The sequence below is a fragment of the Myotis nattereri genome, assembly GCF_964212035.1.
Source record: "Myotis nattereri genome assembly, chromosome: 1".
Taxonomy (NCBI): domain Eukaryota; kingdom Metazoa; phylum Chordata; class Mammalia; order Chiroptera; family Vespertilionidae; genus Myotis; species Myotis nattereri.
The window spans coordinates 146,120,472-146,133,096 of record NC_138075.1 but is presented as its reverse complement, the minus strand read 5'-3'; the positions used below and the strand labels follow the sequence as shown (position 1 = coordinate 146,133,096).

Sequence of the window (12,625 nt, the reverse complement as noted above, 5' to 3'; positions counted from 1 at the left end):
CAGTGTTTTGTTCTTCAATAATAGTTCGGCTGTAGACATGCTATTTTAGTAATTATCTTGGTAAATTTGATGCCAAGAACCAAGAAAAGGCCATAAGACAGATAATATAATCTGTTGTATTTTTTGCCTTCACCCATATGTATCTTGAAGTTGCAAATATAGCCACTCTCACTTTCACAAAGCATCCTTACTAAAATTCCACATTTTATTATTTTTGCCGGATAATACGTCTTGAATCTGATGCATCCTCTCCATGGAATCATTGCTTCATTGAGTGATAACTGCTGTTTGGGTACATATAAAGATTTACATTTCGAGATAAAGTGATCCGTGAAGACGGTCTATGTTACATGTTGTTTGTGAATTATCATTCAGACGAAAGAATGTAAGTATTTACTCGAACCTCTTTCTATAAACATAGTTTTTGGAACTATGGGTGATTCAAGTAAAGGATCGGTTGAACAGTAATCTTTTCATTCTGGCTTCTTTGTTTGTCCCATCAATATAATTAAACCAAGAAACTTCTTTATATTCATATAAGGAACGTCCATCTATGGTGAAGTTTTAGCAGATATTTTTGTGGTATTTTTCCATGTGCTAATGTATAAATTGGTTTGAGAAGTAAAGAGATTGAAAAAATTCTTATCAAAAATAAATTGGTTACTTCACTTATACTTTATGGGTCTTCAGATTGAACAGTTATGCCTGAAATATTTGTATAATGCTCCAGGTGAAATGTCTTTTTCTGCCCATTCTTCTTCAGAATCTCTTTCACTGTTGGATACTATCACGTTTCTTTTGCCTTCAAGATGGTCTAATGTTAAACTCATTGCTATCTTCTGACAAGGTACTATCTTCCAGCTGACTACCAAAGTCACTCGGCCAATCAGACGCGGTGTCTGCACATCATCCACTCTAACATTCTTCTCTGCCATGACAAGTCTTTTTTAAACCTTTTGCCATAATAAAAGATGGATGGAAAGAGTTTGATGTATTTCTCATCATAACTGGTGAGTTGAGGAAAAGACACGCATAGCAAGGAGGAAAACTAGGCATGGCTGAAATAAGTGCCGAGCAGTGAATTGGCTTGTATCTCCCACCTCTTATAATCTGAGCCTAAACAAACATAACTAAGAAAACAGTCCAGAGTGCTCTTTTAAAATTCTACATTGCTTTCAGACCTTAAAATTACTTCATGTGAGTGGAAACACAAGTATACTCGTAACCGGTAAAAAAGGTGGTGTCAAAACCCTTAATTCCATATTTAGACTAGCTCTTCTGACCCCTAAGAAGAGGACGGAGAGGTGGGTGCCTTTGTCAATGCTAGAGTTTCTTCTGTCCAGGCAGCCACTGCATATGGCAGCTTAATTTGTTTGTGACCATTGTGGGCATCTGTGCTCTGAAGAGCAAGCCATTTACAAAACAAGCTGTGTAGAATGCCAGTACAACAAATACTGGACCACTGTCTGCTGAAGCATCCCCTGGACATTTGACTGTCCATAATACAGTGCTAAACCATTGGGAGGATCAAGGTAGGTGACAGTCACCATACCCTCACCTCAACTTCCCTGGGCTGGGCTTCCCATTCAAAGGTGGAAGTTCTAGACTTGCCTGTTTTCTCCGAGGTCATATGTGGAATGGAAAGCGGCACTACCATAGTCAGCCTCTGCACCTCCATGATGGTGGCTTCTGTGTAGGGCATCTGGGCCTTGTCAGTGAAGGAAGGGACTCGGTCAGCACCAATGACCCTTTCGATTTCCTCGTGGACCTTTTCTATACAAAAAAAGAATAAACCAGACCAGTCACTAGTAAGTTGAGACTTCCCTCCTACGCCACTTACCATCACCTTGTACACACAACCGGCAATGTGGCAGTACAGGCCTGACTCCGCCTGAGTGAAGTGAAGCACTGATCAGATATTCCAAGTGGAGCCAGCTAGCCCCTGTACGCTCTGTGACCCTGAAGGCTATCAGGACAGATAGAGGGCGAAGGAGCAAGCACTCGGTATTCAGGAGTACTCTGAATCATTCTCTCATGTGAACACTGGACTATCCAAGCTTTTACTGGTCTATGTGACAATATATGGTAGCCCATCAAAGCTCCTAGTGATCTCCGTGCCTCTTGGTTACACATTCACTTTTTAAAAACTGATTTTTAGAGAGAGAAACATAGATGTGAGAGCGAAACATCTATTGGCTGCCTCTGGCACATCCCCTACTGAGGATGGAGCCCGCAACCTGGGCTTGTACCCTGACCTGGAATCAAACCAGCAGCCTTTTGGTGCATGGGACAATGCCCAACTAACTGAGCCACACCGGCCAAAGCTTGATTTACACATTCTTACGCAGTCCCCTCCCACTTTGTACTAAGTTGGTCTAAGTGACCAACAGTAAAGGAGGGGTTGACATGTCAGTTCTGAACTTAGGTTATAAAAGACACTGTGGCTCCTGTCTTGGCCATTCACTCTCTCTAGGGTCAAGTCAAGCAGCCCTAGGGGAAGGTCCAAGTGGTAAGACCTGCAACCAATAATCAAGTGAATGAGCCATCTTGGAAGTGGGTCCTTCAGTCCCAGTCAAGTTTATAGATGACTGCAACCCCAGCCAGATTTGACTACATCATGAGAAATCTTAAGCCAGACCATCCAGGCTAAGCCACTCCTGGATTCCTCATCCTCAGAAACTTTGTGAGATATTATTTTAAGATGCTAAATTTTGGGATAATGTATTACTCAGCAATAGATTAACTAATACAGGTAGGCACAATCCTGTCTGTAGTAGGCAGAAAAAAAAACACAAAAAATCCTCAAAGATGTCCATAAGCTAATCCCCTGAAACCTGTGAACATTCTGCCTCGCCTGGCAAAAGAGACTGCAGATGTGATTAAACTAAGGATCCTGCAGTGGAGAGATTATCCTGGATTTTCTGGGAATGCCCAGTCTAATTACATGGGTTTTTTAATTAGAGAACTTTTCCCAGTTGAATTTGGAGTCAGAAGGAAATGGGACTACAGATGAGTGGTCAGAGAGATGCAATATTTCTGGCTTTGAAGATGGAGAAAGAGGGCCATGAGCCAAGGAACCTAGAAATGGATTCTCCACTAGAGTCTCCAAGAAGGAATGCAGCCCTGTCAGTCTCTTGATTTTAGCCCAGTGAGACATGTGTCAGACTTCTAATGTGCAGAACTAGAAGATAACAAACTCGTGTTGTTTTAAGTTGCTAAGTATATAGTTATTTGTTAAAGGAACAACAGAAAACTAATACACTCTCTTCCCCTGTGTTCTTCCACTATGAACTGCCCCTGGCATTCACTGCCTGTTGCTATTGATGTAGTGGAACTAGCTGTGTGAGCCTGTGAAAGTCACATAACTTCTCTGGGCCTCTGTTCTCCATTTTAAAAACAAGATGAATGGGTTTGGATGATCATTATGATTCCCATCAGCTCTAAATTGTTATTCCTCTCTGAAGTTCTATCTTCATCACAGTTTCCACACAGAATCAGACCTGTAGAGATTTAAAGAAGGGGCAAGCAAGCATGACATGGTCTAGAAACGTGGAGTTTCACCTCTAATACCTCTTCATTGCTTAGTGCTAGGAGCCACAGGATCACCAAAGTTGCTGATCCGAATTTACATAACCTAATTTTTCCATGAATAAAGGAAACACCTATTAATTACCTTGTATGTCAGGGTTCAGTGACATATACAGAAGGCACCAAAGCAAAGAGTTACTCGTGGTATCAGTCCCCGCAATGAAGAGATCACTGATGATATAAAGTAAGTAATCTTCATTAAAACTACTATTGCTATTATTTTTCTTCTCTTCATCCGCGTGGAGAAGGTACATGTCTATGTAGTCCCGAGGGTTCTCAACGTCCAGAGACTCTTGATGTTCTTTGATGATTCTTTTAAGGAAATTGAGAACATCATTTTCAATTACTCTGAATTCCTTAAATGGTCCAAAGGGAAGGTAATAAAGCCAGGAACATATGTTGACCAGTTGGAGCTGGCTGTTCAGACAGACTTCTAATCCTCGTGATATAAAATTAAGCATTTTCCTAAACTCACTATTGGTGTAATCAAAGCGCCGGCCAAAGCACATGAGGCAAATGATATTGGAGATGGCATTGTGGACAATGGGGAAAGGATCGAAGGGGTCTCCTCCATGTTTTTGCATTTCCTCCTTCACATATTTGAACTCCTCAATAATCTTGGGCTCCAAGCTAAGCTTTCCTAAGCCAAAATGACGAAGAGTTGAATGAGAGAACTTCCTCTGTTGTCTCCAGACTGGACCATAACGTGCAAATACAACCCCTGCAAAAGGACACACGAGAAAAGACATTGAGAGATAGCAATACTTGATAATACTCACCAGGACATGCCAGGAATGTATTCTGTATTTCTCAAGTCACTTGTGCAAAGTTCATATACATATAAAGATTACCAGCCAAGACAAAGGATTAGCAAAATGTAGTTATCAAGATAGTATATGTTTCTAATAACAAAAACCATATGCAATTTGATTAGGAAAAAAATTGCTATACAGCTTATCATTATAGATTCTAACTCAGCCGTGGGCAAACTACAGCCCGCGGGCCGGATCCGGCCCGTTTGAAATGAATAAAACTAAAAAAAAAAAAAGACCGTACCCTTTTATGTAATGATGTTTACTTTGAATTTATATTAGTTCACACAAACACTCCATCCATGCTTTTGTTCCGGCCCTCCGGTCCAGTTTAAGAACCCATTGTGGCCCTCGAGTCAAAAAGTTTGCCCACCCCTGTTCTAACTCCAGGTAAAGTGAAAAGCAGTGAATTTCAATTTCTAGAGTTAGTGTAAATTTTAAAATCTTATTTCCATAAGAGTGAATCCAGGCTTTGAAAATATTTTATGCTGGATACACCCTTTTCTAAACATTCTGAACAGAAGGATTAGCATGGTACTAGACTGCAGATGAGGGCAGGGAGGATATCTGATTGTGCTCACCATTAAAATCCCAGCTTTGGGTATAGTGCTGGGTATAAAGGAGGAGCTCATTAAATAGGAGCTGAATAAATCAATAGCACAACTGTATTAGAACACTGGCCATCATAGTTTGAAATCAAGTAACTGGCAGGTAATCTAAAATATCTGTTGTTGGCAACTGCCCTAATTTAAAAACATCTGAATTCAAGGTCATCCACAACTATATTTTACTTGACTTCCCTTATGTTACACATCTTCCACCACCAGAGCCAACAGAATTGCTCTCAGATATTCCTTGTTTCTTGTCATTTTTTTCATCCTCCTACCTTCCATGGTTTGTTTTGTTTCAGCCAGTTCTCTTACTTTCCCACTTTTTTTTTTAATTGAATCTTTATTGTTCAGATTATTACAGTTGTTCCTCTTCCCCCCTCCCCCCCATAGCTCCCCTGCACCCGGTTCCCCACCCACCTTCCGCCCTCACTCCCCCCAACACTGTCCTCATCCATAGGTGCACGATTTTTGTCCAGTCTCTTCCCGCATCCCCCACACCCCTTCCCCCCCCCCCAAGAATAGTCAGTCCACTCCCTTTCTATGCCCCTGATTCTATTATAATCACCAATTTATTCTGATCATCAGATTATTTATTCACTTGATTTTTAGATTCACTTGTTGATGGATGTGTATTTGTTGTTCATAATTTGTATCTTTACCTTTTTCTTCTTCTTCCTCTTCTTAAAAGATACCTTTCAGCATTTCATATAATCCTGGTTTAGTGGTGATGAACCCCTTTAGCTTTTCCTTATCTGTGAAGCTCTTTATCTGACCTTCAATTTTGAATGATAGCTTTGCTGGATAAAGTAGTCTTGGTTGTAGGTTCTTGGTATTCATCACTTTGAATATTTCCTGCCACTCCCTTCTGGCCTGCAAAGTTTCTGTTGAGAAATCAGCTGACAGTCGTATGGGTACTCCCTTGTAGGTAATTGACTGTCTTTCTCTTGCTGCTTTTAGGATTCTCTCTTTGTCTTTTGCTCTTGGCATTTTAATTATGATGTGTCTTGGTGTGGTCCTCTTTGGGTTACTTTTGTTTGGGGTTCTATGCGCTTCCAGGACTTGTAAGTCTATTTCTTTCACCAGGTAGGGGAAGTTTTCTGTCATTATTTCTTCAAATAGGTTTTCAGTATCTTGCTCTCTCTCTTCTTCTGGCACCCCTAAAATTCGGATGTTGGTACCCTTGAAGCTGTCCCAGAGGCTCCTTACACTATCTTCATATTTTTGGATTCTTTTTTCATTTTGCTTTTCTGGTTGGGTGTTTTTTGCTTCTTCATATTTCAAATCTTTGACTTGATTCTTGAAATCCCCTGGTCTGCTATTGGGAGTCTGTATAATATTCTTTATTTCAGTCAGTGTATGCTTAATTTCGAGTTGGTCCTTTATCACAACATCGAGGGTCTCACTAGATTTCTTGAGGGTCTCATTAAGTTTATTGGCGGTTTCTAGAAAATTCTTGAAAAACCTTAAAAGTGTGGTTTTGAACTCTATATCCAGTAGTTTGCTTTCCTCCATTTCTGTCATTTGTGTCCTGTTCCTTTGTCTCGGCATTTTTTATGCTTCCCTGTGTCGATAGAGTGGCTTTCTGTGCTAAGTGTCCTATAGGGCCCAGTGGCTCAGCCTCCCCAATTACCTGAGGTAGACACTCTTGGTGCACCCCCTTGTGGGCTTTGTGCACAGTCTAGTTGTAGTTAAGCCTTGATTGTTGTAGGTAACACTCGGAGGAATTGACCTCCAGGCCAACTGGCTGTGAGAATCAGCTGTGTCTACGGTGGGAGAACTGCTGTGCTGAAGACACCCTTATGGGGCAGGACCTGCTTCAGTGGGGCTTTGGTGCTCACTGAGTCTTCCCCCTGAGTGTCTCCCTTGTGGATCTGAGGAGTTGTAATTGGATGGTCCCACTCTGACCACTGGGTACACTGGCTCTTGGATCTAAGGAGGTGCTAATCTAGCCTCTGCCTGAGGCTACCCAGCAGAAGCCAACTGTAAAGCAATGCAAGTTGCTGTGGGGCCTTGGGCCAGCTGCAGTTTGTTAAGTAATTTTCAGATTACAAAGGGCCGGGCCTTTCATATGCAAAAGCATCCATGCACGGCTTGGGCAGGGCGGGGTCCCAGGGGATCAACAGGGTGGGTGGAGTGAGCAGTATGGCTGCTCTCAGTCCTGCCCTCAAAGGCCCCAGCAATCGCTGCGAGCGCCTCTGAGAGAAAGCTGCCCTCGAGTTCCGACCGATGCCAGACAGTCCCGCCTCTCCCACATGAGTCTGGGTCCCCAGAGACTTGCCCGGAACTGGAGCTCAGAGCCTGGGACTCCCTCCGGATTGAAAACGACAATCGTGTCCTCAGCCGCCAGCACTCTCCACATGTACCTCCCCACCTTTGTATTTTACTTCCACACCGCACCTCCTCTGAGTCTCGGTATGCTTTTCTCTTTCCTTCTAGTTGTAGAATTTCCACTCAGCCAGCCTTCCTGTGGTTCTGGATGATGTCTGTTCCGTCTTTTAGTTGTATTTTTGAAGTGGTTGTGCGAGGCAGCAATCTCCGGTATTTACCTATGCCGCCATCTTGGTTTCTCCGTTTCCCACTTTTAATCTACTTTATTTCTGCTACCTTCAAAGGCATGCTTCATTCACTTAACAGATATTTCTGAATGCCTACTATGTGCCAGGAACTGGGATGTAGCACAGTAAAAATAATGACTGTTATTTTGTAATAAGGTATATAGAAATTTTATAATTAATCTAATATCTAATGGGAAGAAGTTCCCCTCTCTCCTGCCACCACCTTGTTATTTTTGAAAATTGTTTTTCATTATCCTTGACTCTTTACTCTTTCATAAAACTTTAATCATCTGGTCAAGTTTTTTTTTTTTTTTTAAGTGCCTTTGGGACTTTGATTGGATTTAATTTATAGATTAATTTGAACATTGACTTTTTATTCTTTATTGATTAAGGTATTACATGTGTCCTTATCCCCCTATTGCCCCCACACACACTCCCCCCACTCATGCCCTCACGCCCCTGTTATCTGTGTCCATTGGTTAGGCTTGTATGCATGCATACAAGTCCTTTGGTGGATCTCTCCCCCTTCCCCTCACCCTCCCCTACCTTCCCTCTGAGGTTTGACTGTCTTTTTGATCATTGGACTTGCTTGCAGTCCAAGAATAAATCCAACTTCAGTTATGATGTTTTATGCTTTTTCAAAACATCGTTGGACTTGGTTTTCTTAATTTTTCTAAAAAATAATTCTTTATTGTTGAATTACATGTCCCTTTTTTCCATTGACCCCCTCCAGCCCCCCCCCCCCACACACACACACAGCCCAGCCTTCAGCACCCTATTGTCTGTGTCCATAGGTTATACATATATGTATACAAGTTGGACTTGGTTTTCTAATTTTTTTAATTCATCTTCATAAATGATTATACCTATAAATTTTATTTTTTATAATGTACTTGTATGGATATACTGGCCTCCTAAAATGACCCAGGGTGTGTTCTCACTCTTTGAAAGAATTTGTTTAAAATTTGACATGTTTCTCTTTTTTTCTTTGAGTTTATTCTTTTGTTCTTTTTTGGATGTAAAAAGTTGGTCTTCTAACTCATTACATTTCAGACCTTTATCCTAAAAAATGAGTTAAGGATCTGCAATTGGCCTCTGGGTACCACATTAGCTGTAATTCGTAAGAACTGTATGCATGGCATAAATTTCATTACAGTTTAAGTTTAAATTTTTTTCTATTATTCTCTTTTACCACCTAGCTCAGTTTGTCTCATACTGATTTTTGGCAATGATGAGCTTGCTTTTTAGCCTGGTATGTGATCAATTTTAATAAAACTTCCAGATAGTTAAGAGGAATTTGTGTTCAAGTTATTGTTGGGGATAGGGTTCTCTATATGGCCAAAAGAGAAGGCTTGATAACTGCTGAAATCAAATCTTCTGTATACTTACCAAATTTTTATCTACCTGATTTCTCAACTATTCAAATATGTATGTTAAGATATCCTGCTATAATGGTGTGTTTGTCAATTTCTTTTTGCTGTTCTATAATTTTTATTACATATATCATGTAGCTAGTAAATATTTATTTATATCTATAGCTCTGTGTATAAGTTATTAGGTATATATATATATACCTAATATATAAATAAATTATATATTTGAATGTTCCTAGAAATACGTTTCTAGGAACATTCAAATTTAGACAATATTTCTAGGAACATTCAAATTTAAAATTATTATATCTTGTTAAACCCAGCCAGCATGGCGTGCCCTGTCAACGTGGCAGGGCGGTTGTCCAGGGCACTGGTTCAGGCTCGCCAGGTCATGGCATCAGGCCCATGCTGGGGGTGTCCGGTCTCAGCACTGGGGCCCTGCATGCCTGACTGGCATCAGGTGCTGGGCCTCGGCTGTTCCCCACAGCCTCCTTCCATGGAGAACCCCGAGGATCCTCCAAAATGTCAAGCACTCCACTCTCAATGGGAGAAAAGCGCCCGACCAATCTGCATGAGGCCTAGCAGCTCCTCCACCAGGAGCGCCCGAACCGCCCGGAGGTCCTGCATTCACTGAAAGATGCCCTCCACACTCACACCCACACCATCTCTCCCTCCACACTCACACCCACACCATCTCTCCCTCCACACTCACACCCACACCATCTCTCCCTCCACACTCACACCCACACCATCTCTCCCTCCACACTCACACCCACACCATCTCTCCCTCCACACTCACACCCACACCATCTCTCCCTCCACACTCACACCCACACCATCTCTCCCTCCACACTCATACCCACACCATCTCTCACATGCTCTCACACACACTCTCACCCTCTCTCAGGTCCTACATGCCCCCATGTTGATCCTCTGCCTTCCTTATTCTTAATAATTAAGTCTGACAAGGTATATTTTTGTCAAAAATACATCAGCTTTCCTTTTTTCAGGCATTTTCTTACTATAATCTTTTATTTTACTTTGAATTTGTCAAGACCAAGAGGAATGGAAATGTTTCAATTATTCCCCAAAACAGAACTCTGCCTTTGTTTAGTAAAGTTCCATAAACTACTTCCTAGACAAACCCAGCTTAGTCACCCTTCCTGTCTTTAACCAGGGCCAAGTCTTTTGCTGCAGTCAGCATTTACTAAGTATTGTTGGGCCTCCTTTCCTTTTCTTGCAAAAATATGGTCTCACTCCACTTCAGGGTTTGATACTAATTCTAACTACCATCTCATCATTTAAGATATTACATATGAGATGTCTGCTTTGTTCTCTTACTCAAGGAATTTTATTCTTCCTTTGTTAGGTCCTCAGTCTGTACTCATCATCTTTTAAATTACACACCTGTATTTCAGAAATACTTTATCCAGCAAAATACCCCTTTTCTATCAGTTTTCCCAGTATTTATTTAGAATCTCCTGAATAAATGAGGCCCCGCATGCTTGCTACTAAGAGAACGAAGATTTAGAAGATACGGTCCCTGTTCTCAGGATGCTTACAGTCCTGTGAGGAACTGGGTAAACCCACAATCCTAATACACTGTTACATGTTGGGTTGTATTGAAGTTGCATCTTGTACTGAATGTTGTCTATTTTAGGTATATCGAGGTTGTAATGTAGACAGAGGATGGAACACCATATCAGCTAAGAGAAGTTAGTGCTTCTCAGAAGAAAGCTCATCTGAGCTGATATTTCATGTGTTAATAAGGATGTGCATGAAGGCACATCATAAAAAATAAATAACTTTAGCAGTGTCAAAGAAGTGTTTCAAGAAGAGTTTTTGATGGTGAGCTAACAGGAATGAGGTGCAAGACAGAAGTGACCAAAGTGACAGTGCCCAAAAATGCCAGAGATGAGAGACATTGACAGAATTAATGGCCTTGGGGTTCCAACTTTACAAAATACCCATGATGTGGAGCCAGAATAACTTAGGGTCTTAGAAGTATTTGGAAGAGATTCTGGCATATCCTATCATCTCCATTATTAGCCACGAAAAGCAATAGTGGTCATGAATCTATTGGTTGGGAATGACAAAAAAACATACCCTCAAGCTAGTTTGGCAAAAAGGTCAATTAGGATGTGGAACCAAAAAACAGGAAGGGCCGAGTGTCACCACCTCATGAAACACTAAATGTCACAGCACTTTTTCTTACTTTACCCAGTTTTCACTTCCTCCTGTCTGACTGACTTCTTTCTTACTGCAGACCAGCTTTTACAAGAATATTAGCTATCTTAAGATGTCTATTCTCCCATTTTTACCACCAGAGAGAAAAGCCCTCTATTCTCCAGCTCCAACCTCAAAAATGCTGGGAAAGGATTTAAATGCTTCAATCAAGTATGCCATAGTGATAAGCAATTTGGGACACCTTACGTTCATTTTGTGGCTTGAGGTTTCCAAACTATGCCACAAGTATAAATTCTTACCCCAAACCATGTGAGGATAGATCTCTAGTTATGAATTCTTGAGTTCTGTGCCCAGCTCACAAAGTAGCCAGTGTTACAAAGAAGTGAGATATTCTGATCAGTCCATCTTTGATCAGGGGTCTACCCCTCAACTAGTCATTGTGACCAGGGAAGAGAGTTCTTATAAAGATATGGCATCATTTGGCCCAGCCAAAGTTAATGTCTACAAAAGAATGGTAGGGAGAGAGTTCCTCAGACAAAGGGGGTGCTCTTGTCAAAGGAATAGATTCTATAGTTGAAACAAAAATCCACCTCAAACCAAATAAAGGTCAGGCTAAACTGACTATAAAACATCTTCACAAAGGAATACTGTACCACACTTAAGAACTTTGCAGGAGGACATATTTTTTAAATTTTTCCCCTTTTATTGAATCTATTGGGGTGACACTGACAAAATTATACAGACTTCAGGTGCACAATTCCACAACACATCATCTATTGTGTATTCACAACCCAAGTTAAGTTTCCGTCCATCATCATTTACTAGTATCCCCTCTAAACCTCCTCCACCTCCCTGCAGCAATCACCATACTAATTGTCCATGTCCATGAGTACTTTCTCCTTTTTTCTTTTTTGCTCAATCCCTCCACGACCTTCCTATCCAGCCCCGCTCCCAACAGGTGTCAGCCTGCTCTCTGTCTATGAGTCTGTCACTACTTTGCTTGTTAGTTCATTTTGTTCATTTGATTCCATATATGAGTGAAATCATATGGTACTTGTCCTTAACTGACTTATTTCACTTAACATAATGCTCTCCAGGTCCATCCATGTTGGCATAAGGATTAGATTTCCTTTTTTACAGCTGAGAAGTATTCCATTGTGTAAATGTCCCACAGCTTTTTTATCCACTTTTATTGTCCACTGATTATAGAAGTCCACAGGGTCATAGAAGTGTTCCTCTTAGTAGGAATTCATGCTCTCTTACATAACTATTATAATAACTATTCTACTGCATTTACGATAAGATTCAAGTTATCTTGTTTTTCTCACTCATTTTCAAATTCCCCAGATGAACTTTCATTTCTATCTTCAGTTCTTAACTTCATTTTGCATCTTCTTTCCCTTCATGATAGTTAATACTGACAATCTATCCTGTACTTTTAAACTTCTTCATAATTTTCTTCGCCTTCCATTTGTATGGCTTTGGCATTTGCGTAGACC

At 40.9% G+C, this 12,625-nt stretch overlaps 1 protein-coding gene across 1 annotated transcript in view; it reads right to left on the bottom strand.

The window, feature by feature from the left end:
- The window catches only part of CYP2U1 (cytochrome P450 family 2 subfamily U member 1), a 34,805-nt gene that overhangs the window by 10,520 nt on the left and 11,660 nt on the right, over positions 1-12,625 (bottom strand). The window contains exons 2-3 of the mRNA XM_081088797.1: positions 3,674-4,309; positions 1,612-1,773 (exon numbers count right to left, since the gene is read on the bottom strand). Of these exons, the coding sequence (XP_080944923.1) occupies positions 1,612-1,773; positions 3,674-4,309 (798 nt within the window). The remainder of the gene's footprint in view (positions 1-1,611; positions 1,774-3,673; positions 4,310-12,625) is intronic.